Below are 27436 nucleotides of genomic sequence, written 5' to 3' on the forward strand. Positions count from 1 at the left end.
TGGCCATGTAGGTTAGTGGGGAAAGGACTGATGTTAAACCGATCCTAATGGATGTTGGCGGTTGGCATCAGGCTGCCGGCCTGGGCGGAAACAGGAGCCCGTCTGTCTGTCTAATGTCAGATGAAAAGAGATGCCGTGCTGTCACAGCTCTCAATCACGTCTCCCTGAGCAAAAACACTGACACTAATGTAGTGAACCACAGATACAGAGACACAGCCACAGACTCCACAACCTCAGATTACGGCTCAGTCATCCAGTTTGGCTCTTTGTACTTAAAATTCCAAATGAAATTGTGTTCAATCCAAATTAAATTAGCAATTCATGAGGTATTTACTGTGCCAAACACATTACAGACCCATTTGAAATGAATTACTCCGATGCCATTAAATGACTTGACTCTCTTCATCAAGACTAGAAAATTACCATTCTTACCTTAAAGCTCAGTTAAAAATAATGAGACGTAATTTATTTGAATTTAGAATGATTAATGAAAATGAACTTCAAATGCTATTTAGTCTTATAGCAAGGCCATGTATTCAAGTAACGAGCAGGCTGCTTGTTAAAGGTATGTGATATAATTGAAACTGTTGCATTTTCTGATATTGCTAAGAAATTCCAGTCTCACATTTTAACAAGACTAAGGATCTATAGCCACAGCAACAGCTCTGTAATACCCTTTTACACCAAATTTAGCACATATATATTCTTAAACGTGGGTACACCTTTCTCCTTCTGTTTTCTGTTTTTTTAAAAATTATATTTCAATTCTCTCACCTCACTGTCTTGACAGTGTTGCATCTTTCAATAATGTTCCTGGCTATTTGCGCATGTCATAGCCGGAAAAGGGGGCCAAAATTAATATTCCACTTGGGTGTCAGAGCTGAAACTGATTAAATACCCATCACTACTGCAGTCATTTGAGTCGGAATGAATGCCTATTGTACCCTTTCCCACTGAAGACAAAGGATAGATGTTAGTGATTTTTAGAGGGGTTTTTGTTGTGGTACGCACAGTGGTGCTTTGAGCCATATGCTAATGTATTCATGCTAACCTGTGTGCAAAGACATTGATAAAATGCTATTGTTAGCAAGCGGCAACCTCCGTGGCTGGCAAACAAAGCCAAGACAGAAGAAACAAAAACTGCAGTTCCTCGAACGGCCACTTGAGGCTGGGTACATAATGTGAGTCAATCTCCATAAGGCCCAATATTAAAGGGACATTGTGTAGGAATTTCTCCCATCTAGTGGTGAAATTGTATTTTGCATTGAAACGAATAGTGCTCTCTAGTGCCTCGCGTTTTCAAATGCGTATTGCAACTACGGTAGGCGTTATGTACCAAGAAGCCTACCTGTCGAGGAGAAAGCAAACAACTTCAGCGTCCCTTTGAAAGTCTTTCTCCTTCATTAGCTCTTTCCACCTGGGAAAAGCTACCCCGATATTTACCCTCGTTTTTTGAATTCGCCGGTCACGTTGCCTTTTTAATTCCCTTTTTCGCTTTTTTGGCGACGAGGATTCCTTCTCCTGTGGCTCGGCATAAGTATGATCCTCCATTATGAACTAAAGTGCAGTGCAGACTTTCAAATGTGCCGGGGCAGTGACAAGCGCCTCTCACTGATCTCCTTCTCCGTTATAGCTGGTTTCAGTCACGTGACGCTGGCTCTGAACAAAAACGCGGTGTGGATTAGCTAGACAGGTAGGCTAGTGCTTTATGTCCCTCTTGACGATTATTGTTTTTCAAAATGGCGGAACGACATGGAAGCCTCCATGGACTTGCCCGTCCAATGTATATGCAGATAAGAAATTCTTCACTTACGAGGATAAGTCAGATCATTGGCAGAGGTAATGTTACACCAATGAGGACACATTTATGAATGAAGACATTGATTTTAGATAATAAAATACTTAAAACACTACACAATGTCCCTTTAAAAAAGTTTACAGCCAGGTACAAAAAACAGTTTTGGTCTATATGGCTAAATTCCCCATTCATAGCTCAACTGTATGGAGGGGGAATTTTTATGTAACTCACCCATTTAAATTATATTAAGGCTTAAAGTTATGCATAATTAAGGGAATGGTTGCTTTGAGCGACAGGTCTTTTTCATGACAGACAGCTGTTATCAGTAACCAGGCTCCATTCAGCCTGCTTCCTCTCCACCCACGCTCCACGTTTGCCCATTTTGGGGCTTTAATGTTAACCATCTTGTGCTACTTAGAGTTGAACACAGTGGAGGCTTCATTCGTTTTGCAGGCATTTAGTCATAAACATGCTCTGAAGGCGCTCCACTTCTGAAATGGTGGGATTTGAAGACGCACGGATGAAGGAGCCAAACCGAGGAGCGACGTCATGAAGTCATGCCTGGTGGAATTAGACTTCATCCCCTGGGGACCTTGAATTTCAATGCCGCCTCTAGTTGTCCCTGGCATAGTTGAAACAAGATATCAGCTGGTCAGTCATATGCTACATTTACTTATGGTGAGTAATAGCAGTAGTTTCTTCATTTTAAAATAATTTAATAACCCACACACTCTATATTAATGTAATAGGTCAACCACAGCCACATCAGTTCTGTGTCAAATGCTGGCTGAAACAAGCTTTTTATCGAATCATTAGCACGCAAGCTACAGAGCATTTAGTGGATTCTCAAAGATTCAGCTAATTATGTGTGAAACTGTAAAAGAGAAGGTTTCATTGAGTTAGTGATTATCATGGCAAAAAAAACAGGCATCATTTGAAGCCAGGGCTACTTAAGGTAAATGACTAATGGTTTTTCACTCTCATTGTAAATGGGATGTGAATGGGAAACAGGCTTCACTGACAGGTTTGCCTCCCACTCATTAGGGCACATATAGATAAAATGACAGCTGAGGACAACACCACCAGTGGAGTCATGCAAATTTAAAATAAAGCCTTTCTACTGTCAAAGGGAACTGACTGTACATTTATTAAGGCGCATTTCTAACAAATCCTTCCTTTAAACCCTCCTACATGATACTATATAAGATAACTGCGACAATGTGTGGAGAGCAACATTAAAGTCCTCCTCCACTTAAAAATCTGTTTTTCTTCTGGTTCCTGCGGTGTGATGTTTGATCTTCACTGCGCAGAATGATGTATGTGCAGAGTTTGACACCAGGAGGATGTTTTCACATTCATGAAGGTGGAAATTGTGCAAATTAATAATCTGTTCTTAAGGGGGCGGGGCCTGTGAGCATGTCCTCAGTGTAAATGCTGGCTTAATACTCCTTTTAGCATTTTAATCAAGTTTAAATAATATTAATAATGATGTTCTTAGTAAATGTTATTTCTATTTCGGTTTTCTTGCCTCTCGTTTTCATACCCCCTTGGTTGTTTGTTTAAAATAAATAAAAAACCCAATCTGCCCCCAGAGTCATGCTTGTTTTGTCTTTCTCCAGCTGTAGAGTATAATAATCACACAAATTGCCCAGCATGCAATTCTATATGCTATATTGGTCTTTGGATAAACTACTATTACGGTTGAATCAACCTTTAAAACTATAATAGAAAGTAGTATTTGGCTAGGTGGCGCTGTCGCAATAAAACCAGGGTCCTACGAATACAGTCCTCAAAGTGCAACCTGCAGGAACTAGTTATTAGCCAGTGCACATACACTGAGAATAGTAGGAGACATCTTGTGTCCAGCAGGGAAACTTTAGAAATGAACAAAATTTGCATATTCATAGATTCTTGACTTTTTTAATGAGTTTGAAGAGTGGATACCTTTTTTTAAGGATTTTAAAGTGAAAATTCTACTGTCTCTTTGGAGAAAAAACACATCAGGCACACATTATTGTTATAAGCAGACTGTGTTTTTACACATTTCTGGAGGGGATCTTTAAGAAATGGAAACATCCCTACATTTTCTAACAAGATAATGTGTAGGCACAGAGTTCTTGTTGTACATCTACATATTTAGTGTAAAGATCTCAGCCAAATGTCTGAATATAAGACTGTAGTTAGCGCCTACTGAAGCCAGTGGGAAGTAACAGACCTCCGAAAGTGGTACTTAGAGACACAGTGGGCGACATACATGATTGTCTAAGCCTTGGTCCTGGTGCAAGAAAACCTGCAAGGAACAAAGTAACACCATTACAGTGTGCTAACGCTGCCAGTAAGTTGTTTATTGGTCAGATCTGTTCTGGCTGTGGGTGGTTAGAGAGTCTGATTGCATCTTTGTGGTGGTCTGTGGCCACAAAGTGCCTGAAAAGGTAAATCTAATATGTAGTGTATTTTTGCCACCCTGTCATCACGTTCACATCAATATACTTACACAGTAGGTGGCTGGCAAGTGGTAATAAGAGAGGATTAACCCAAAATAAACAGGGGAAAAAAATGTGCTTGACCCAAACAATGGAGGTAAGTGTTCTCAAAAGTGCATTTGTGAAGATTCGAAAGAGATTCAAAAAGCCTAGCGCTCAATCTTTCTCGTGAGTTGAGATCCAGGAACCTTAAGGTGCTTTTGAAGATGAAAAGAATTCTAACAGGAAAGGAAAAGATCCTGAGGCGCCTTTATGTAAAGCAAGCTGATGAAGTCCATTAAAATCCTTTTAATCGGGCATGATTATGGTTAAAAATGAAGACCACTTTCGACCTCACAGGGTCTTCATCAGGGCAGAGATAATAGAAGACATATTAATAACACCTACTATTTATAGACAATACACCAAGAGTTAATTACCAGAAGACATGTGGCCTTCATATTAAAAACGGTTCTACAAATATGTCATCGGCCATTTTTGAAAATATTTACCCTTTCGCTTCTGAAAAATGTAAAGAAGTGGGAATCCTCTAACCTCTGCTGCAGTAGTAAGGCTGCGATGCTGTTCACAGAGTGCAATCACATCAGCAGGGCAGCCAGGAGCTACGCAATTTGGAGTGGCTGTTGATGTCCAGTGACCTTGAAACCCAGGCCAACTTTTTTCAGCTGACTTGCTGGCTGAGTGTCCGCACATTTGGACAATGTGTTTGCTGTCGCTGAGCTCAGAAGAAAAGAAAGGGCATTTAGTGCCTTGTTCTTCATGTGGCTCATAGGAGTTCAGTCATCAAGAGGAGGACTGGCAATGGAGCTCTAGGACACAGAAAATGTTGGGCAAAAAGTATGAATGCGTCTAAGAATGTTCCATATTATTAAGAGCAAGTTCTTGTATGTCCTAAACCTTCACAGACAGCAGCAGTTCAGCTGAAGGACAATACAGTCGCTACAAAATCATGTTTGTACTCCACCCATTAAATGCTAAGAAATGATTTAAAGCAATAGTTTAAAAAATGGTTTTTAAATAAGCCTGTTATCTTCGTTGTATGAGAGGATTGAAACCAGTGGCATGTTTGTCCCTTAAATATAAAGCTAAAACCAGCAGCCAGTTAGCTTAGCTTAGCATAAAGATTGAAAACAGGGGGAAACGGATATGGCTCTCTCTGAAGGTAACAAAATCCTCTAAAGCACCTCTAAAGCTCACTCACTGTCAAGTGGCAAAAACTGTGCAAAAACTGAAGCATAAAAACTGCAATTTGTGGTTTTATTGCCGTCCGATGTGCGTCAGTGGGAAATTGCCAGGCAGGACAAAGAATAAGCATATGACAAAAAAAAAAAAAATGTCTTAGATGGCGGCACAGAGTATACACTGAGTATACCGACTCCCTGTGTTATTGTGTTATTATTAGGGATGACTGTTCAGTCTCTGAACTGCTGATGAGCCATTTAGAGCCAACAGCGTCAGCCCTCCCATTAGTGTCTTACTGAGACCATTAGGAATGATATTGTGAATTAGGTATAAGCTCAAGTGTATACAGTGTGTATGAATATACAGCACTGAGAACAGAATTTAACCAAATTCTTATGATGGGAGAGGGTTAGTGCAATACTTCTTACTGCACACACTTTCATCCATTGCCTCTTTTGATACGCTCTCTGTGTAAAAGAGGGGAACCCCTAATTTTCCTGCCACTGATGAGCCCATTCTAAAGGTAAATGAGGACTAAGTGTGTTTTAAATTATTTTTAAGTTTTATAATAATAAGGAAAATAACACAGTCATGTTAACATAATTTGACACAGCTACGGTTCCCCTGGGGGACATCTGCCGCCAGGAAGGCTATTCTTGGGAGATGTAATTTACAGTACTATGACTGAATGGGAAAAAAGAACAAAAGCTGTTATTGGGTCTCCAGGACTGAAGTGTGGTTGCCATTTGGACTCACAATCCCCCAGAAAATGAAATGAAAAGGCAGTGCCCTGCCCGCATATACATCCCTTTGTTTGAGCAGGCTCTCTGTAAAGGAATTTAAATAACTAATTTTCTGCAGGTGGACGCCGGGAATAAAAATGACATCATTGACCACTGCCAGGCCTCGCGCACTAGAGGGCGCTGTGCAGCGCTATCGGTGGTTGACGTAGGGCTGACGTACTAGGAAGTGTCTTGAAGACAACAGAAGTGCAGCTGGCTAATCACCAGTCATTGGTGTGTTAATATGGCCATAACAGAAAAAATACAGTGATGACTTCTCAGCGACATTTGAAACTCTTTCTCCATAAACGCTGTTGTGTGGCAGCTTAGCACCAAAAAGACCAAACAAGTAAGTTACAGCGATGTCATTCCTGTGCTTTGTCTGTGTTAGTTTGGCTAACGCTAGATAGCGAGCTAGCCTGAGTTAGCCTACTACCAAGTATTGACTGATTATAAGCACTAACGTTATTTCATTCATTACTCCTTAGTGATACTTCCATTAAGCTAGACATGCTAACCACCCATCTAGCTTGTTGCTTCATTTTACAATACGTAAACCTGAGGAGTAAGCGTGTTTACGCTGTCTGTGTCTATATGAAACACCAAACTCCGTTGTAGAAGCAGTGAATATAAAGCTGTATTGCTTTCTGAGGATATACACAGCGACCTGGTGACACAATAACTACAAACCTTTAATGAACAGGAGTTGCTGGGAAATTCGGCACACATATAATCAATGTGGTATGATCGTTAGCAGTTGAATGTCTTATTTAGCATTATATATAACGCTATGTGTCTGATGCTCCTATTCAGTGTCTATGTAATGATAAATCAGTCCACGTAGAGAGTTGGAATGAGCGGCAAAGATGTAACGTTATATTTGGCCTATAAGCATGCAGTTGCCACATCTTTTGAAAGGAATTTGGTGAAAACATCTGGATTTCCTGTCTGTCCAAAAGAGAAGTTACTTTTGGATGGCTCTACCAAGGGTCAGCTGACCTACTCAATAGCCCAACACATTTCATGTTCTGTTTCTGATCATTATATCACATGGGTTGCATTAGAGGCCTTTAGAATTGAAGTAGATTCTACTTTTTGGGATTTTTTTTGTAAATAAAAATGAACCTTTTTATACAGTGGTGCACTTTACTAGTACAATAAACACAATTGTTGTTTTCTGTGTTTATGATGTAGGTTTTTTTATCATTCATTCTTACACTTGGGAAGCCTCTACAATGTCTTCTGGCTGTCCACCCCAGTCACCTGCTGTGGCAAAGTCTGAGGTAGCAATAGAGGGAGAATGCCCGCTGCTGGCGGCCACCTTTGCCTACTGGGACAACATCCTGGGTCCACGGGTGCGCCACATCTGGGCACCAAAGGGTGACCAGTTTATGTTCCTCAGTGATGGAGACGTCACATTTTTGGCCAATCATACACTGAACGGGGAGATTCTGCGCAGTGCTGAGTGTGGCGCTGTGGATGTGAAGTTCTTTGTCCTGGCAGAAAAGGGAGTCATCATCGTGTCTCTCATCTTCGACGGCGAGCTGAAGGGGGACAAGAACACGTGTGCCTTGTCCATTATCCTGCCTCAGACAGAGCTGGCCTTCTACCTGCCTCTGCACACCATCTGTGTGGAGAGGCTAAAGCATGTTATCCGCAGGGGACGCATTTGGATGCAGAAGGTACCCTGCTATTCCCGATGACCCCTTGACTTCTCGCTCTCGGACATATGCTTAGTATTCACACAAGAATAGGCAAATTTTTACCCTTTATACTCTAAATTAAATGTACTTTAACACCTGATCTAGCTTTTGTTCCTGATTTTAAAGGGGTATTAATAGTAATCCATCACCTCTGTTTTACCCATTTGGGATTGCAACAATATTGGCAGAATAATAAAGTTGCAGTCTCCCAACACAGAGGAGTTAAGTTAGCTAATTAGACCTGAGAGCTCCTACAGAGGAACCTCATGAGCAGGTAATAAAAGGGGCAGGGGAAAAAATAACGTGACACACACAACACATAAAAAATTCAGAATACATCCCCATTGGCGACACTGCTATAAAAGTGGGTCTGTTAGCTTGAATTTATCCATTTATTCGCCGAGTTCCTATGATCAGCATATGCTCATCACATCCTTGTTTGTTAGTTTACCTTTTGAACCCTGTTTTTAATGTCAGGCTGTTCCGCCTAAATATTTTAGTAGGTTTTTTATTTTGCCTGATGCATCTGTGGTATGGCCTCTTTGGTGCTCTGTAAGTCTCCTTGTGTTGATTTGAGAACTTATATATATCAGAGCACTGGTTGCCAGGGCTCTTAGAGCTGACAAATACTGCTAACTCGCCTCAGGGCTTGGTATTGATCCTCAGTACTTTTTTGGCACTAACGTAAATTTATCTGTACCACTAAAAAGTGTTGGAAATTGTGAAGTACCTGAAGTGTGTCTGGTCAGAAAAATAATCTTGTTCACCTCTTCTTTAATCATATATTTCCTGATTTAAATCATGATTTACCCTAGATTTTACTTTCTATGTCTATATCACCATGCAAAATTGACTTGTAACAAATATGACACAGGCCTGTTCCTCCAACAGTTGTTGTTTTCAGTTTGAGACTTCCTTTTTCTTGTGAATTGAGTGAAATTAGAATGCAGAAATGTGCCATTTGAAAGCCACTGGCCCAAAAGCGAATGCCCTGTCCCCTCAGTCGACTGGCTTTAGTTCAGTTCGTGCGGTGCTTGAGTTAACCGTTCCCACTTCCCTTCAACTTTAGGGCTACAACATCATCTCAGTGCTCAGCTTGGAGATTGTCCCTATCATGGAGCTGTTGGCCTCTATGAAGACGCACAGTGTTCCAGAAGATATAGACGTGAGCAACACACACACACACACACACACACACACACACACACACACACACACACACACACACACACATTACTTTATCCTTTCATACTTCAAAGCTGTACAGTGAACAACAAAAGAACTAGAAAATGTTTAACATCGTGGTCAGTGCCCGACTGCAGAGCAGTAGATGTCTTTATGGAGTACAATCACATATGGCTCTTAAAAAAAAAAAAACAAAAAAAAAAACAACTTTGTTAAATTTCAGTTGTTTCATTATGTCACTTGTTCAAATGGCCTCTATTTCCAAGGGATTTAAATGATGCAGGTTCTCTGCCTCAATTACCACCCAGTGTGATTTAACACATTTGTTCCTTTCTAATATGCAAATGCAACAAAAAGAGCAGCACAAAGAGGCTCCCTAGAATCTTTCTTGCTGTTTCCTCCTCTGTTACACAATGGTGTTTTTTGCATCTTATTTTCATCACAGTGCCTGCAAATGTGGCCGTCAGCACTTTTGTCTTTGTTGAGACCAATTTTAAAAATGACTCATTTGTTTCACTCCTGCTGAGTAGATAAAAGACACCGTGCTAAATGATGATGACATCGGGGACAGCTGCCACGAGGATTTCCTCCACAAGTAAGTAACTCCGGTACAGGCAAATGGAGACAGATGATGAACAATGCCCATTTAACACCCATCAACCTTCCAATGATGAGTAATGGCTCTCCACTTAGCCAAAGTTTCCTCCAGAGAAAGGACAGAAGCTAGATTGCTGCTAGTGTTGAGAGTCCGGAAAGTCCATTCCAGCAGTGAAGCTCCCAACTGCTCAGAGTAGAACAGGATTAGTTCAGCATCCTGTGGAGATGACAGAGCATCTGTAAACTGGAATTAATTGACTTGAAACTAAAGGATATTTATAGTGGGTGGACATTTTTAATCAGAGAGAGAATTATATATTTGAGGCCAAGTTTAAAAGTAACCAGCAAAATGGTTATTTCTTCTGATAAATCATCTAATCAATCTTAAGATCAATCAAAAAAACATAAACCACACTACATGAGTAAAAAGGTACATTTAAAGATCACTAGGCAGAGCTAGCCCAGAGCCATTAACCATGTTAATTCCTCCTCCATGTAAAATGTTTTTCGGACCCAGCTCCTCTGTCTCAATCATTATTCCTAAAAGCTGTCATTAATAATTAGAGCAATGCTAATGAAGCTAATTGGCTCTAATTTGCATGTCTTTGTCTCTGCGGTTCAGGGCCATCAGCTCTCATCTGCAGACTTGCGGCTGTTCAATAGTGGTTGGAAGCAACCCAGAGAAAGTAAATAAGGTAAATTTACCGGATTAGTGGCTGCACACAGACAGATTTGTAATGCATTTACATAATTTAGAACCTTTTGAAGTGTGTTGTGCTGTTGTTTTGAGTTTAATGAGCCCTCTTCGTGCACTTTTTTTTCAGTCTCCGTTACTGCTTGTGTCAGTATTTTGAATGTTTGTCTGGGCATGGCAGCACAGCTACAGTTACTGCTGCAACTGCTTCCTAAAAGACCCAAGTTGTAAGAGAAGAGAAACTACTAAAGAGATTGGAATTAAAAGATGGTTGGACATGCTTGCAAATAAAGCTTATATTGCGCACCAGATCTATAGCAGAAACATTCAGCCCAGTGAATATCAAAGTGGTACGCAGCCTTTAATTTAGAGTTGTATTGGCTTTAGGCTTGAACTGAGCACCAATTAAGTCAAGACGTTATATGAAACAACTAGCCTCAAGCCTAATGCCAGGCTCCTTTTAGTATATTTTGTGCTCAAATGTAGCTTCTTAAATATATTTTGTACAGTGTGTATCTAACGACCAGTAATATCAAGATGAAAACAGAAGGCCATTTATTTTCTGTGTATGTTTATAAAAGAAAAACCTTATACAGCATGGACCCCTTATAATGGCTACTAATTACAATGAAGTATTTTGTTTAGTTATGCCCAAACCTGTTCACCGTGTAAATAATTAAAACCAGATATTGTCTGACAGCCTCTCAGCCAGAGTGTTAAAATCTGACCGCCTGTTCGCAGATCGTGCGGACCCTCTGCCTCTTCCTCACCCCGGCCGAGAGGAAGTGCTCTCGCCTCTGCAAGGCCGACTCTTCCTTCAAATATGACACAGGCCTGTTCGTTCAGGGTCTGCTCAAGGTAACCGCCACTTCCCTCTCATTATACATGATTTGAAATTGGAGCTTGGTTATTGTTCTATTGTTCTGCTTGTTTGATGTTGCCCGGCTTGTTGTTCTGACCCAATTTCTTTCTCTGACCTGAAATTGTTGCAGTAAGATGTTTGTCTTGCATAAGATTCCGATCCGTTTTAATGCATGCTGCTTTCTGTGTTGTCGTCATAAGGTTTTTATTTTTTAAATCTGCTCACAGTTTCCTACATTACAATTACTTGGAGTTAAGTGAACTGAGAATAAGGTGAACATCAGCAAAGTTTTATAAAAGTTTTTGCTATCTAGTGCTGTTGTGTGAGGCGAGGGGGGATTAACGCTACATAGGCAGATGGTTCTTGATGTCAACAAGAACAGAATGAGAGTCAGTATGGTGCATGTCTGCTGTGTTGTGGAACCCCTGCAGGAACTTCTTATAGATTTCCACTTAAAATGCAGCGGGGAACAAGAGAAATATGTCCAGGGAGAAACGACCGAAAAGGAACCTGGAAGCTTCTCGCTCACAAAAAGTGAAATCATTTATTAAAGCTTCTTTGCATGTATGTGACATGGATACCAAATGTTTTGATAGAGCTACTCCAATGTTTGCTCTTTGTCTATGTATTCTGTTTTAATTATATATGTGCATCAGAAGTTCTACTAAATGATTCAACTTTTTGTTGTTGTTGCTTCTTATAGAAACACTGTGTGCTCTGTGCTGTCTGCTCTTTAAATTGGGACAGAGAGCGTGGTGGAGGGAACAGACTTTCCACATCACTGAGCAGAATAATATAAACATGCTCTTACACATCACATAAAAAAATAATCAGACCAGGCTGTGAGTTTACATCAGGGTTGCCTCCTTTTCTGTTCCCAGGACTCCACAGGCAGCTTCGTCCTGCCCTTCCGCCAGGTGCTCTACTCTCCTTACCCCACCACGCACATTGACGTCGACATCAACACAGTCAAGCAGATGCCGCCGTGCCATGAGCACACGTACAACCAGCGGCGCTACATGCGATCGGAGCTGAGCGCGCTCTGGAAGACGGACTGCGAGGAGGACATTCCCCCCGACACAGTCATTCACACTGACGAAACCTTCACTCCTGACCTGTAAGCCACGCGTACACACAGTATAACAGATAACTGTGTGGGTCACATGACATTTCAGTTTGACATTTTAACACATTTTATGTGCACTATGTAAAAATAAAGAACAAAATGCTAATATAACAATTTTCTTTTCTTAGGAATATATTTCAAGACGTGATGCATAAAGACACTTTGGTGAAGTCCTTTATAGATGAGGTAAGAATATTGCAACACTTCTTGGTGATTTATTCTTTGTTGTTTCAAGGAAAAACAAAATAAAAAAGCCTTCCTAACAGAGTCAGGAGAAATAAAATAAAAAGTAAACCCTGCGACAACAAAAAAAGTAGCCGAAACAGCAAACATTCTTCTTTCTCTGATTACCATCATTGAGAATCATAACTATAAAGGGAGAAATAGCCGTACATACTATACTATGAAACGTCTACATTAAGAGCGATAAACTTCCAAACATATACCTCTCCAAAACCAACAAAAACAAGAATAAAGCAGCACTCTCAAGTCTTAACTGATGCTGAAATACTATATACCCTATGTTACTACCCTAGGACGAGGTGTATAAAATACAAAAGTGTTCTATGTCTGAAATGGTAACAATAACAGTATCAGTAAAGGAAAAAGTAAACAATCAGTAAAGATTGGCTCACTTTAAAACTGAAATTGAATTTGGATAAAAACGTTCTCACACCAAGCAGAGGCACATTTGATTCCACAGATCTGAGTATATACAAGCGTCACCTTTTTATTGCACAAAAATCAAAGTTCACTCTTAAACTCTTCCTGCCAATTCTATTTATATACTGTTCTGTTTCGTATACATATTGATATGTAGTCAGTAATAATCAGAAGGCCTTCCTCTTTCAATAGTTTGTCACTCAGCTAGCTCATAATTGTTAAAGGGTGAAGATCAGAAAAATAAAGAACATGCAAAATAACAGACTTTGGCTTGGGCAACAGTGCTACACACAGCTGCAGTCAACTTAAATACAATACGTGGCAACAAAATAGTACAGCTCTACACCAAGACACAATTATAAATGACTACAAAAAACAAAAAACAGTGTAAAATATTGCACATGCCTCAGGAGATAAAAGATATAAATGAATTTTGTGTTTTTTGGCTCCCCTTTGCTGACCATGTCTAACCTTGTTTTTTACTGCTGTGTACAATAAGCTGAAAGTGACAGATGCATTTTCATATTTGGTTTGAGGTACAGTGCTATTGAACACCGACCAGGCCTTGTATCTGGCTGCAGCAAACACTTGAATGATGTGCGCCCACCTCACCGGTACAGTCCCTAGAGCCCATAGATACAAAACAGACGAATTTATTCCCAAGGGTCGCAACCCATCATCCATTCCCATGAAAGTGCTCCCAGACTTGCGCTTACAGGTTTTTCTTGTGACAACAGCAATATGTTTCTTTCTCAAGGTTAGCACAAAGGAGGGGGGGGGTGTTTCCAGTGGAGCTGTAGCCCAGACTACTAATTGACATCCTGTGTCGTACCCAGGTGTTCATGCTGAAGCCAGGCCTGTCCCTGCGGAGCACCTATCTGGCCCAGTTCCTGCTGCTGCTCCACAGGAAGGCCCTCGCACTGCTCAAGTACATCGAGGACGAAACGTAAGAACTTATCTCTATTAAGACATATGATAATCCAATAACAAAATTTGGGCTGCTGTGGCTCAGAGGTAGAGCGGGTCATTCCCTAATCAGAAGGTTAGCTGTTTGATCCCCGGCTCCTCTCACCGCATGTCGAAGTGTCCTTGAGCAAGATACTGATGATGATACTGTATGAGTGTGTATGAATGCTTAGTTTCCATTCTGATGAACAGTTGGCACCTTGCATGGCAGCCGTCGTCTGGCAGTAGTCCTAAAATGGACTATTGTGTGGCAGTATACCACTGCACTCACCCACCATGCTCCACGGAGAAGCTCCAAAACAATCTGAATGCCAGAGCTGATCATTCACTTGCTTTGCACTGCACCCACTGACCCTGCTCTGATAGCGGCATCACGACTGGGCCCCCCATAGGACACACAACCAGAAACACCCTAAAGCCTTGTAGTCTTTGGCCTGATGTACCACACTTTCTTAAATTTGGAGTCAAAATAGTCATGTCAGTGTTCTCCTGCTGCATGTGTGAATGTTATCCCTGGGGTTTTGTTGTACAGGGGTGAGCAAGCTCAGAGGGACACAACATTATTAAACACAGAATGATAGGGAACATTAATTCCAGTTGAGAAGCATCCGTTAGTCCTGGGTGATGAGGACCCAGCTGAAAGGGAATCTCAAACACCACTAGGTAGCTGAACAGTGGGGCTGCAGGAGGGGGAGCACAAAGGTTCAGGTTGAGCGCTCACCCTCAGTTCTAAACCAGACCAATGTTTTGAACGTGGAGAGAGGAGACACTTAAATCAAGATGATGAGCAATATGTCAACAAACAAGAGTGGAATATATGGTCAGGGGACCGTGCAGGCTACTTTTTTTGCAGAAGAAGTAGTGCGAAGAACACAGGCAGCATTCTGCTGAATGGTAGGAAAAAAACCCTCTTATGATCATATCTGAGTCATCCTGCACCGTGATGGCCTTACTGATATGCACAACACAGTAAGCTACTCAATGTTTTGATTGAGTCTGAATCTTGGGTCACAATTGGAACCATGTAAGGCTGGCGATATGGAAATACCAATACCAATTAAGAGTGCATTCTGCAAGACTACAATTTTCCTCTGCTGAGCCAGCCAGCCCTGAGAGAAGTGGACAATCACGTTAATCCACCGACAACATACAAATTTGTACCTTGTTAATTTGTACTGACACGTTTTTAGACATCTCATGTTACAGTAGTGACACAATACATGCATAAAACTTCCCAGATGATAACAGATTTAACACTTTTTAATGTTTCATGGTATCCACAAGTGACTGTGTATGAGCAAGTTTCCAGCCAACAGCTGGCAACAGCTATCTGTCCCCTGGCTGAGACTGGAAAGATGTGGATAGCACGTATTTTTACAGCAACAGGCAATCTGTTTTCATGATCTTCCTGTATCGCTGTTTCTGTTTAACACCTAAAAAGCAGCCATTTCCTCACACGCTAAAAGAATTCTGACACAACTGTTACACATCTCACACGATTAGGGGTGAGGTTAGCTCCTTCCTGTCTGGTATAAGAAGTGGAGGCGTTTGGGTGATTTTGATATCCCCCTCTGTCCTTCAAATGAGACACGCCTCATAATGTATATGTATGTGGTGAAGAGCACAAAGTCTGTCCTTCAGTTTAGCCAAAAATAATTTGACATTTGATGGTAACACAAAAAAAGTAGTTTAGGCCCTTGTGCACGTAATACAAACTATAGAATATTAGACTAATCATGGATGTGAATAGTGGGGAAGTTAGACATGCAGTGGGGAAGGACTGTAAAAGTGTAGCACACTTGGTTCTACGGAAGTCATGCTAACACAGAATTAGCTTTGTAATGGTGCCACATTATTGGCTGAAAATAAATCCACAACATTTTTGTTAATTACCAGTTATTTAAAGTCATTTATCATATTTGATCATTTTGGCTATTCACATATTGGATTTGCTTGCTTTATTATCAGTTAATCCCGCGATCATTTGCTTGATTCATGGATCAGTTGCCTTGTGCATAAAATGTCAGAGAGAAGTCCCAGAGTCTCCCAGAAAATATTCCCATTCCTGAGAATTTTGACTTTGACTTTGAATTTTCTTTAAAGAATGACTCAAAATGATTAATCAATTATTAAAATTGTTAGTGATTAAGTTTAAGTTGAGAACTAATTGATTGATTCGACTAATCACTGCAGCTCTATTTGTTTGTTGTACATTTGATATCTTTGAACATGTTACTTTAGGCTTTGGAAACTTTGGTTTTCACTATTTTCTAACTTTTTTTAGACTAAACAAATAATCTCCCAAAATTTCAGCAGAATAATTAATGATAATGATTTGTCAGTTGCATCCGTAGTTTGTATATACCAAAAGATACCTTAAATGATGTGAAAAATATAGCCTGGTTTATAGTGAGTCAGGCTCACAGGACTGGTTTATGATCGTGATTGGTGTTGGGAAGAAACAGAGAAGAGGCGGCTGGTTGTCGAGCAGCACAGGATGATGAATCCTCAGCATCATCCCAGAACGACAGCTCCCCCATCGACATGGCGCACGTGTTTGGTGAATAATGTGCTGAGCAAGAAAATGATGCAAAGCACATGCCGTGGCCTTCCCAGTCATCACAGCTGAACTTCTGAGAGACTCTGGAGCAGACGCCAGAGATGACGTTTTCCCTCATCATCATCAAAACCCTAAATGAAGTTTTTATGATCACCATTAGATCACTGACAAGAGATTCTCATTTCTCTGCCCCCCCTCAGCCAGAGAAACGAGACTGTATGCCAGGTAGCAAGGTGACCTGGTGGCTTTTGATAGCCTCACACCAAACTTTGCATTAATGCGTCTCTCATTTAGTTACCAGAACATTCACTGAACGATAAAACAAGTTAGAAACCAGTACTGCTTATTATTCTCCCTTGTGGGGACCTTGTTCAGTTCCTTGTAAAAGAAATAGAAATCATTGTATCTCCAGTCACGCTCTAGTCCCATTGGGGGTTACAGTAACCGCCTTCTGGCTCGGCTCCAGAAGCACCTCCTTAAACCCTAACAATTCATCTGAGATGCTGCAGCCCACCGTGTCTTCAGCTTTCCCTGAATTTTTTCACGCTGCCCTCCCTGTGGCGACCTGGTCATCGCTCCATCTGGGCGTGACTCATCTCCTTCTGTGCTCCGCAGCAGTGGACTGACCTTCCCACTCATTCCAGGACAGCAGTCACTCCCTGTCTGTCTTCTGCTTTTACATGATTTGGCTTTTATCTTGTTTACAGACATTTAATCGACTTCTCCATTGTGCAGTATTCAAGCAGCCCAGAATATGTGTAATCCCTGGCCTGTGTGCTACTTGCTTCTGTTTGCTACTAGTGTTGATGAATGACTGTTATTCCATTTTTAATTCTAGATAAACATTACATTCCTAAAATGTACATGTAAATCGGCGATGTCTTAGTAGCCAGCACGCCATTTCAGAATTGTTTGAGATCATTACGTTCAAAGTGATCGGCACAGTGCACACTGCATGACACAGCATCACGAGACACTAGCCTTGCTGAAAGTTCTTACATTGTTGCATCAGCAAAAGCAAATAAGCCTGCGTGCACACAAAAAGTTTCTATACCAAATATTATACTCACAAAAGAAAATCTTGGTCTTTTGAATTTGCTGTTTAAGGCTGTACTAATGAATAGTTATATAGTTATAGTTATATTAACAATGGATCAATTCACTATGTATAATGTGAAAGGTGTTGCTTATGGTGACAAACCAAGAGAAAATTATCAACTGACTCAGCTTCAACATTTTAGCATCTTTCAGCTTGTTGTTTTGGTTCTGTGACCCGCAACTTAACTGTTTTGATTTTGTGGAAAAAACTCAGATAAACCCACTGTACACTACCTGCTCAGCACCAGCACAGTTACAGACTAGCTAAAGGACATAGTGAGGTCGATAGAGACCAAAACCAAAGCTAAAATAAAAGGGAACAGTCGATTTTAATTAAAGTCGACTGTTCACTCCTATTTTAACATGTGTATTATGGGAGAGCACATTGATATTTTCAATTGTAGATCACAAAAAACTTTTGTTAATTTTTAAAATGATTTCTTAATATTGCAACATGCAGTAATGTATTAATGAAGATAAATTACTGTACATATATTCAATAGATTTTGTGTGTCTAAAATGCTGGTTCCAGAGGTGTCATTTTGAATACCACGTGTTCCCATACATAGTAAATGCCTGAATATATCTCACTCCAGAGACGACACTAACTACACAAGCAAAAAACATTATTTGTGTGCTCGTGCGGAAGCATAAAAGCAGTCTTGTTTATGGCGTTGCTAACAGCCTGAGGTCTAAGGGCATACTATTTTACAGGTGCCTTGACAGGATTGTTTATGCTCAGTTGCCATCGTGTAGCAGCATACATTATTCATCGTGGCATGGCATTCCTGCGCACAGCTGCAGCCCAACTAGATGCTAATGCAAATCCTCTGACCCCAACTATTGTAGCTTGTTATCAGTTCCACTACAATGTCTCTTCTTCTCTCTTCACAGGCAAAAAGGGAAGAAGCCATTTCGATCCTTGCGCAACTTAAAGACGGACCTGGATCTGACAGTGGAAGGAGACCTGCACATTGTAATGGCCTTCGCTGAGAAGCTGAGGGCTGGACTGCACTCGTTTGTGTTTGCAAAGTCAATGTACACCAGCATGCAGGAACGAGACGTACTCATGAGCTTTTGACTGCATTCTTCACCTGCACTTTATGTATTGAACGGTTAATGGAAACAGACATTTTGTCGTCTTGTTTTATTGTTACATGAATGCATGCACATGTCTGCTCTTTGAGACAACCATTAGCCTGGATGTTTATGTCTCCTTTGCTGAAATGAAAAAATCAAAGCTTCCTTTTGTGTCTTGATCAGTACAAGTCATAATTTCAAAGATGTATTGTTACTGCTGTTATGAGCCATTAGAATTAAAGTTTTGATATATTGCCTTGATCAACTGTAAGCATAATGTGAGGTTAATGTTTTTAGAAGACTTAAATTATTCTCTGCGGGATGAATTATTCATGTGTTCTATGCCTTCTGTTAATAGAGGGTCTGTATTAATTTATGGTGTTAAAATTGGCTGAGTTGCCCACCAGGACAATTTAATTAAAAGTTATATTTATTAAAACACGAGTTATTAGTTTCTTCACTGCCTGTGTTGTACAGCGCCCTCAGGTTGGCCTTTTGAACTTGTGCATTGCCGCTTTAAAGAATTCAATTACTGAACCTGCATGGTGAATGTGAATGGTGCAGACCCACAAGGTTGTGAGTAATCATGAAACACGGGGTTTTCATTAAAGAAAAAGACAAAAGCACTGTAAATTAAATCTCATCACAATCCCTCCTGACAAAGCAAATCTGTGTGTGTAGCTGACATCGAGTGTCACCATTTAATGCATTTACCCCGCTGTGAGTAAAATGGACATGCACTGATTTCTTTTTTTTCTTCTTCTCCCATAGCATTTGCTGTTAGGATTATCTATCCGTACTGCAAACATACACTTGTTGTGGCCTTAAAGTCAAGCAATCTGGTTTATGTGCGTTAAGTATTGCTTTTAAAATTCAAATTGTTTTGACAGTGTTATTTGTTGAGTTGATAATGATGTGCCATTTTCCATTTTCCCTACATTTACCTGTCGTTTTGAATTCAGAACGCATAGAGAGACAGTTGATCCGCATTTAACAGAAATACATCAAATGACAGACCTGTTTTCTTTTGAACCTTTGTCTACTCGTGCAGACGAAGCAATGGGTAATAAATATAACATATTTTACAGTTCTAAATGTACACACATGTTCATATGCTTTAGAACTGATTATCCTAAAAGCTAAATGATGCCGTCTACCAGGTGTTCACCATGTCCACCATCTTGGTGTAATGTGCTAGCTAACGTTTGCTAATTAGCACTAAATAGAAAGTGAAGCTGAGACTAATGGGAAAATCAGTTTGCACATCAAGTATACAGCCAGTCAGTATATAAACACTACTGAGCAGTCTTTACACACTGCCTTAATGATCACAGCATTCAGGGCATGTAGCTACAGAAAAAAGGTAATAAATATATTTTTATATGTTTATAAATATATAAAAAATGTATATTAACAACTTAGAATGTAAACTGTAAATAATACAGTAGCTATGTCACCACAGATCCATTGCCTGTAGGAGATTTTCCCCGGAGAGAAATACTCTTCTATTGGGTTGAGGAAGGGGCAGTATGATGGAGGACAAACATTTATGAATCGCTGCTTGATGTTGAACCACCCTGAATGTCTGTACAAAAGGTCATGGCGATCCATCCACTAGATGTAGAGTTATTTCAGTAATCTGTATGAGAAGAAAATAAGATTAGAGGCGAGGGAAACAAATGAGGTAAAGGTTGGCGGGCTCAAGCTCCTCAAACGGCTCCAAAGCTGAAGGGGCGCTGATAACAAAGATCCAATCACACTCAGATATCTGGCTAAGCTCTGACTCTATGAGGTTAAAAGGTTCTGGGATGTATTCAGGGACCACGAGCCGTCCCTTGAAAGCAACAGGCACAATAGAGCAGGGAAAAATACGAGCAAAGTAATATTGTTTTAGGAATTAGGAATGCTGGCCCCCCGTAACTTAAATTTATGTGCACCCTCTCTAGCTGGGCCCTCGGCTTTTACAGCAGCACTGCTGATGGAAATAGAAATCTTATGCAAACATCACTCTCCGACTTCTACTGGCAAACTCAATTTTGGCTGACCAACTACCACTTGACAAGGTTAATGGAACTGAGTTTGCCAAATAGACTTTTTTATTTTTTTATTTTACTGCAGAAGTTTTTTAGACACTCAGTACTTGATGTCTTGATATAAAGTAGCTGACAAATCAAGTTATAACAAACTGGCAAAGTATTGTGTGTGTCACGGTTGAAAGTGACGTCTTGTTGAGACTAATTGGAGGTTTGCAGTATGCAATGAAAGCTGCATTGGGCTTAAATGAATGCTGATAGTACTGCATATATCAGATAAGTCAATCAGATGTGATGGTGTACCGACTGGGAGCTATATCTGACTAACCACCTAGTCAAAGTGTGGCTGAATCACATTAAACAACATTATAATAACATTGTTCTGTGGAGGGCAGGCAGTATAAAATAGTATTAAAATGTCGTAAAACGGTGGATTTATTAGTGAGGTGGCAATGATTAGTCATTTTAACTGACGCAGTCCATGAACTCTGAAGTTATTCACAACCTGACTGCAGTTTCTCTGAGATATTCATAAGTTATATCATCTGTGAGGAAACCTTTTTCTCTAAACGGCTGGATGAAAAAAGGCAGTTTGAAACTGTAGTCTATCTATAATGGCCTCAAGCAAGACAATTCTAATTAGGTGTCCTCTAGGGGGGCCTTGAACTGTTGCATATTTAAAACAAGAGGGGAATGAACCAAAAGTGAAGCTGTTAATTACTAATAGAATATCTGTAGCGACTGTACCAAGGACCTCCTTCAGGAATTTAGTTGAAGCGACATACACAAGACAGGAAAAAGAACTGATGTGGTTTCTTTTAAAGCCACAGCCAAAATAGGTTGGTCTTGAGGGGAAGTCTTGATTGGCAGGGAAAAGCTTTGAGCCCGATGTTTGACACCTTTTCAGCAAAACGGCTCCTACGTGTTCTTTGGGGAGGCTTTGTTGTTGTGACTGGAGGAGGGCATGACAACAGCCTCTTACATTAAACAGTACCCTAGAGTTCTAGCAATTCTTCGAGATAACAAAGAAGTTCATATTGTGTGTGCTTTGACATTGTTTTTGAATAGAACAGGAAGCCAGATGGCCTCCTGTACCCTTTCCTTTTGGCTTCCAGGCCAGAAGATAACAGGTTCCAGCTACTTTAATAGCTGTGCAGAGTTTGACACTAGAAGGATGTTTTCACATTAAACAAACATGATCTGTGGCATCACAAATAGTTGGGAATTCTAAGGGCGTCCTGGTAGCTCACCTGGTACATCTGGTGTCCCATGTACCAAGTCCTTGCTGCAGCGGGCCATGGGTGTGACTCTGACCTGTGGCCCTTTGTCATCCTCTCTCTCTCTCTTTCTCTCTCTCTCTCTCTCTCTCACCTCTTTCCTGTCACTGTCAATGTCACTTAAGGTCAATTAAAGTCCAAAAATTAATTAATATTACAAATAGTTTGGAACTGGTCCAGTATGCAACTTCTGCAAGTGTGATGCAGAAACTTGAAGCCCCCAGAGCACACACACTGAGAATGGACACATTTATATTCATCTATTCTGGAATTTTTAACGAGATAGAGGGAGTGGATTATTAGATGTTTTTAGTGTAGTTGTTTTACTGTGGAAATTATATAGTTTTTGAGGAAAAAGAAACATTATTGGTCCAAGCTGATTTTTTTTATATGTCTTAATCCATGACTGGAGGGGATCTTTAGGTATTTTGTTTGACAAGACTGAGCAGAATATCTCATAATGCTGGCAGCGTCACTCTGGGAGAGCAGTGTCGATCAGAGTGAAATATCTCAACACCTATTGGATAGATTGTCAAGAAGGTTTGTACAGACTACCAGAGTCACCAGATGATGAATCCTACTGACTTTGGTGAACCTCTGACTTTTCCTCTAGCACCACCATCAGTTTCAGATTTTTCACTTATTCTACAGAATATCTCAACATCTACTTGATGGATTAGCTCTAAAAATTAGAACACTCATGGCTCCCAGAGGATGAATCCTAATTACTCAAGTGATCATGTAAGTCATGTAAGTGCATCACCTTGAGGCTGACATTTGAGGTTTTGAGTGAAATGTCTCAACAACTAGACTATTGGATGGATTTGCATGACATTTTGTTCAAAGAATTCTTATTTTCCTCAGGATGTATTTAGGTTTGATCCCCTAACTTTTCATCAAGCACTATGATCAGTTCAACTACTGACATTCCCATCAGCCTCAGCTTTACTTTGTGTTTAGTAATCAACACATATGAGCATGCTAACACAATAGACTAGTAATAGTTCAACATCACCATGTATTGTCATATGCCATAGCATTAGAATTTAAAGTTGCTATGACTGTATTGGTCTCATTTTTAATAGATTGTACAAATATTAATAAAAAATGCATTAATGACTTTATGAAACTTGAAGCAAACTACATATATAATCCTGCCAAACACAGCAAATTGATTACTGATTAGTGATTATACACTAATGAAAACATATTTATGCATATTATATTACATTTTTGCCAATATATCTTTCAAGAATGTAACATACTAATGACTCTTCAAAACATGTACACATGGAGTGGTCCCACCAGTACTGCATTTCACTGTTTCAGAAATGTCATTCACAGCCTCTGTTTTTTTTTTTAGTTTGTTTTGTTTTTTTCTTTCATGTGTATTCTTTTATCTTCAAATTCATATAATGTCTGTATACATTTAGATAATTGTATTTTTTTTTATGCTTTTGTATTTGTTTTTCATACTCTGGGAAACTTTAGTGAACAGAGAATTAAAAAATAAACATGTAGACACATGTCAGAGAATAATTTATGTAACGCCTGAATGCTGCTGTGGGTTCACCAATACAGCCTCAAAACACTCCCACTACTATGAAAACATTCATGTTGATAGGTAGGAAAAACTGTCAATTGTGTAAGTGGCCTCGCTCACGCCTCCCTCTCATTGGTCAGTCTCTGACTTCCCATTTTCCTATTGGTCCATTTTGTGACTGCTCTCGACAGAACAGGAAGAGACGTTAACTGGCCGTCTGCCAGGTAAATATTCAACAGAGGATGCTAGCCTTGCCCATGTCTGACACGACAAAAGGACAGCAACTCCTGAATAACTGGAGCAAAGATGAAACCACATGCTTTATCGAGGACATTAAGGTATTCTACGATCACCGACTGACTTGTTTTCACAGTTTGAGGAGGGAGAAGTTACAGGGTGCGGCCTGCAGTCATTAGCTTGCTAGCTAACCTCAGTGCTAACGTTATGATATTTAGCGGTTAGCTTAATAACTGCATTATCCACAAGCTAAAACGTCATTCGCCAAGAAGCCGGTTTGGCTGTGTTGAACGAGTCAGCAGCCTATTGTTGAAACATCACAATAAAATGAAACACGTCAGGCAACAGCTCGCGTTTCTTTCTAATGCTGAAGATAATGCTCAGGAAATAACTGAAGACCAGGGATTAGTTAGCTAGGTGTAACGTTATGGTTAGTGTCAGGTATCTAACGTTGTGGTTCCAGATTACATCTGATGTCCGGTGATTTGACAGCCGTATACCTCTGGCCCTGTTGAACTTTAGCAAACAGATAGCATTGCAAATATAGAACTATGTCGGTGACAGCTATATCAGTTCAATATGTAAACAAAGCCAAAGACTGTCAACTAAGTTACCCACCAAGTACTGTTGTGTGTTCTCTCGCCATCCTCATTGTCTTGTTTAACGTTGAGCAACACACTACAGCCATTGTTATTATCATTTAGAGGAACTAAATGCTGGCTTTAGTTTGATTAAACTGCTGCTGTGTGCCGTATCAGCAAATTTGAAATGGTCATATTCAACATGACGTGTGTATTGCTGACAGGCGAGGTCAGATGTAATGTAATGGACAGATTTTTTTGTGCAGTTTGGCTCGGTGACCAGGGTTTATTCTGCCAGACATTTTTGGCACAAACTAGCTTCTAGTCCATTCATGTATTCATAGTACTGCTGTGTTGTTTGTACAGCATGTCTTGATAGTTTGTGCACCTGTGAAATGTTTTCTGATTATGATTGTGCAGTTGTTGCTAGACTTCCTTGAAATAATGCTTTTATTGTTATTTATCTATTAAGAAATATATGAGCACATAATCCAAGAGATGTTGAGATGTATGTTTTCCCTGATGCCTGATGTTGTTGATCTGTTGGGAGGGTCAATAACGTGAAAAAGTTTGGGAACAGCTTTGGTAGCCAGTTAAAAATGAATATTTAGTAGCTTCAGCTGACAGAGTGACCCTCCTCCACCACTTCTAAACCAAAACTGAAAACACTCAGGTTGCAAGTAACTGTGATGAGTCACCAACAGCGCTGATATTTCTGAGATGACAGCATAATCTGTGCTCATAACTCATTATTCGATACCTTACTTTGCCTTACAGGAGTATCTATACCGTCATCCATTCAATCACAGTTAGGTCGTGTAAGAGATGCACACACAAGTGACATTTAGGTAAAGTAATTGTGCCTGCGATTTCAGAAACTCACTGTTTGAGTTCTTTTGAGCAAGTTGACCACCTGAATGAGCATCTGCCTCCTGCCTAATTTGACATAGTAAACAAACCCAACAGCTACAGCCAGATTAGTATCTGGCAGGTAGCTTGTGTCAAGTCCCCTGTGAGATCCAGATTGTCTGTTAAATTACAGGATGTCAAATGTAACGGATAATCATATTGAGTTTATCTGTCAAAAAGACACATTAAAGCTAAAACAGTATTTTCTGTAAGAGAGAGCGCTGGGTTTGGTTACATTACATGGTCAATGGTTTTACAGCCAACGTCATTTAGGGTGGATTAGATGAGGATTTGTGTTTCGTGTGTGTGTGTGTGTGTGTGTGTGTGTGAGAGAGTCTTGTTTGTGTGTGTAACAGTATTCAAGCTTCTGACTCCTAAGCATGGGCTGACTGAGATCACAGCATACACTCGTAACCACCCACACACACACGTGCAACACCCTTCCACCAGCCCCCTGCCACACACAAACAAAATAAAATAATCCTCGCAAAGTCCTCGTCACCGAACACAGCCCTCATGTCCTCATGACATGCAAAGTAGATGCACATAAAGCAGTTATCACGATCACACGGTGTCACGCATAGCAAGCATTTTATAAGGTCCCTGTTTAAATAGAGTACTAAGATAACTTACCTTTGTTATTTATAGGTTGGCACCATATGCATAGGGATGGGACTTGATAAGGTTTTACTTATACCAATACTGTTATCGATTCTGCTCATCGATCCAATTCTTTCGATCGATTCCCTTATTGATTCCTGATCAGTTTTTCTGTGTGTTATGTTTGAGTCTGAACACAGTGTAGAAACAGAGTAGAGTTGTACTTTGAGTTTCTTTGTGAAACGAGGCCACCCTTTGGACCGTATCTTCCTCTCTGGCATGACTCCTTCTTGTTGCAAGTTTCCAGCAGCGTAGACGCATGAGTTTGACATCATTGTTTTGCAACACGCACCTGACAGAAAAAACATGCTGGCACTGATAAAAGGAATTGTTAAGCATGAAGGCATAAGATTTTGATGGATTGGACAATTTGGAACGGGTTCTCGATTCCCTGGGTTCTCTTGATTTTGAATGTTTAATGAATGTTTTGAATTTATTGAATTAATGTATCTTTTCCCCCAAAGCTCTTTATCTAACCAGACTTTTACTGTTCCTCCCTTGCAAAATTCTGTTTGCATCCACCAGATCTTTATAAGCAGAGTGACACATTGAACAGAATGTGCATACAGTATAACTCAGCCCCGGCCATGTAGATATTTACCTCTTTGCTCTTTTTCTTTAATAAAAAATAAATAAATAGTAAGACTTAAGTCTGTTGTCACGAGATGGGGTCAGCACATTTGTTTTCTACTTAAAGCCCCTTCAAGGAACTTATAAATCGGTAGTGTTTTCACCATTGAGTTCAAGGGTAATCCGCCCAAATCCAACCTGGTGGCAGGCATTAAGAATGTCTACATAGAAATAGCCTGATGGCCTTATTTGTGTATGTAGGTCATGTAGAGGCATCGGTATTAAACCAGTTAAAAACTCTTGTAACACTTTTAATATCAACATGACAGGCAGAGTGGGAGCAGCAGTTTTAATTATTTATTTGTTATTAATGACTATTTATGATTAAGATAATGGTTTACTTGCATTCATTTACTTTTAGATTTGAGCAACTATATAGTCCTTATCACCTTTAGCTTTGCATATAGTTTGTAGCAAATATAGCTTGTGTCGTAATAAAATTAATAAAAAGCTTTTATTTGCTTTTAATGATTTATCGAGTAAAGAAATTGCTTAAAATTTGCATCCCAGCTCGGACCGAATGACTAAATTATATATATTTTTTTTATAATACAATTAGAATTGATGTCATTTATTTCCCCATATCTTATATCCCCCATCTACCAGCGATTTATTTTAAGAATTTAGTTTCAGGTGTCGCTTCCTGGAGAACGTATGCCACACCCATCGGTGCATTAACATGTATTAAAACATTTCATTATTTTCCTGTAAAATGTGGTGTCTTTTGTCTTTCTTTGCTGTATTCCTTTTATTTTTTATTTTCCATCCTAAAGTGTCATGGAAGTAA

At 40.0% G+C, this 27436-nt stretch overlaps 2 protein-coding genes across 2 annotated transcripts in view; both read left to right on the forward strand.

Annotated features, from left to right (window-relative positions):
• Positions 1-6420: 6420 nt before the first annotated feature.
• On the forward strand, positions 6421-19218 carry c9orf72 (C9orf72-SMCR8 complex subunit). The gene is made up of 10 exons (XM_051390133.1): positions 6421-6594; positions 7440-7927; positions 9018-9113; positions 9664-9728; positions 10353-10425; positions 11166-11282; positions 12168-12403; positions 12541-12598; positions 13912-14021; positions 18594-19218. Exons 2-10 carry the CDS (start codon positions 7481-7483, stop codon positions 18778-18780), a joined length of 1389 nt encoding a protein of 462 aa, XP_051246093.1. The 5' UTR covers positions 6421-6594; positions 7440-7480; the 3' UTR covers positions 18781-19218.
• Positions 19219-23816: 4598 nt separating this feature from the next.
• Positions 23817-27436, forward strand: part of kiaa1109 (KIAA1109 ortholog) — a 69376-nt gene continuing 65756 nt past the window's right edge. The window contains exon 1 of the mRNA XM_051390282.1: positions 23817-23970. The gene's annotated coding sequence lies outside the window, so the exon portion shown is untranslated. The remainder of the gene's footprint in view (positions 23971-27436) is intronic.

This window comes from Dicentrarchus labrax, unplaced genomic scaffold, assembly GCF_905237075.1.
Source record: "Dicentrarchus labrax unplaced genomic scaffold, dlabrax2021, whole genome shotgun sequence".
Lineage (NCBI taxonomy): Eukaryota > Metazoa > Chordata > Actinopteri > Moronidae > Dicentrarchus > Dicentrarchus labrax.

Coding starts and splice junctions, on each gene's coding strand:
- c9orf72 (XM_051390133.1), top strand. CDS start 7,481: ATGTCTTCTGGCTGTCCACCCCAGTCACCTGCTGTGGCAAAGTCTGAG. Junction 7,928..9,017: donor GACGCATTTGGATGCAGAAG/GTACCCTGCTAT, acceptor CTTCAACTTTAG/GGCTACAACATCATCTCAGT. Junction 9,729..10,352: donor CACGAGGATTTCCTCCACAA/GTAAGTAACTCC, acceptor TCTGCGGTTCAG/GGCCATCAGCTCTCATCTGC.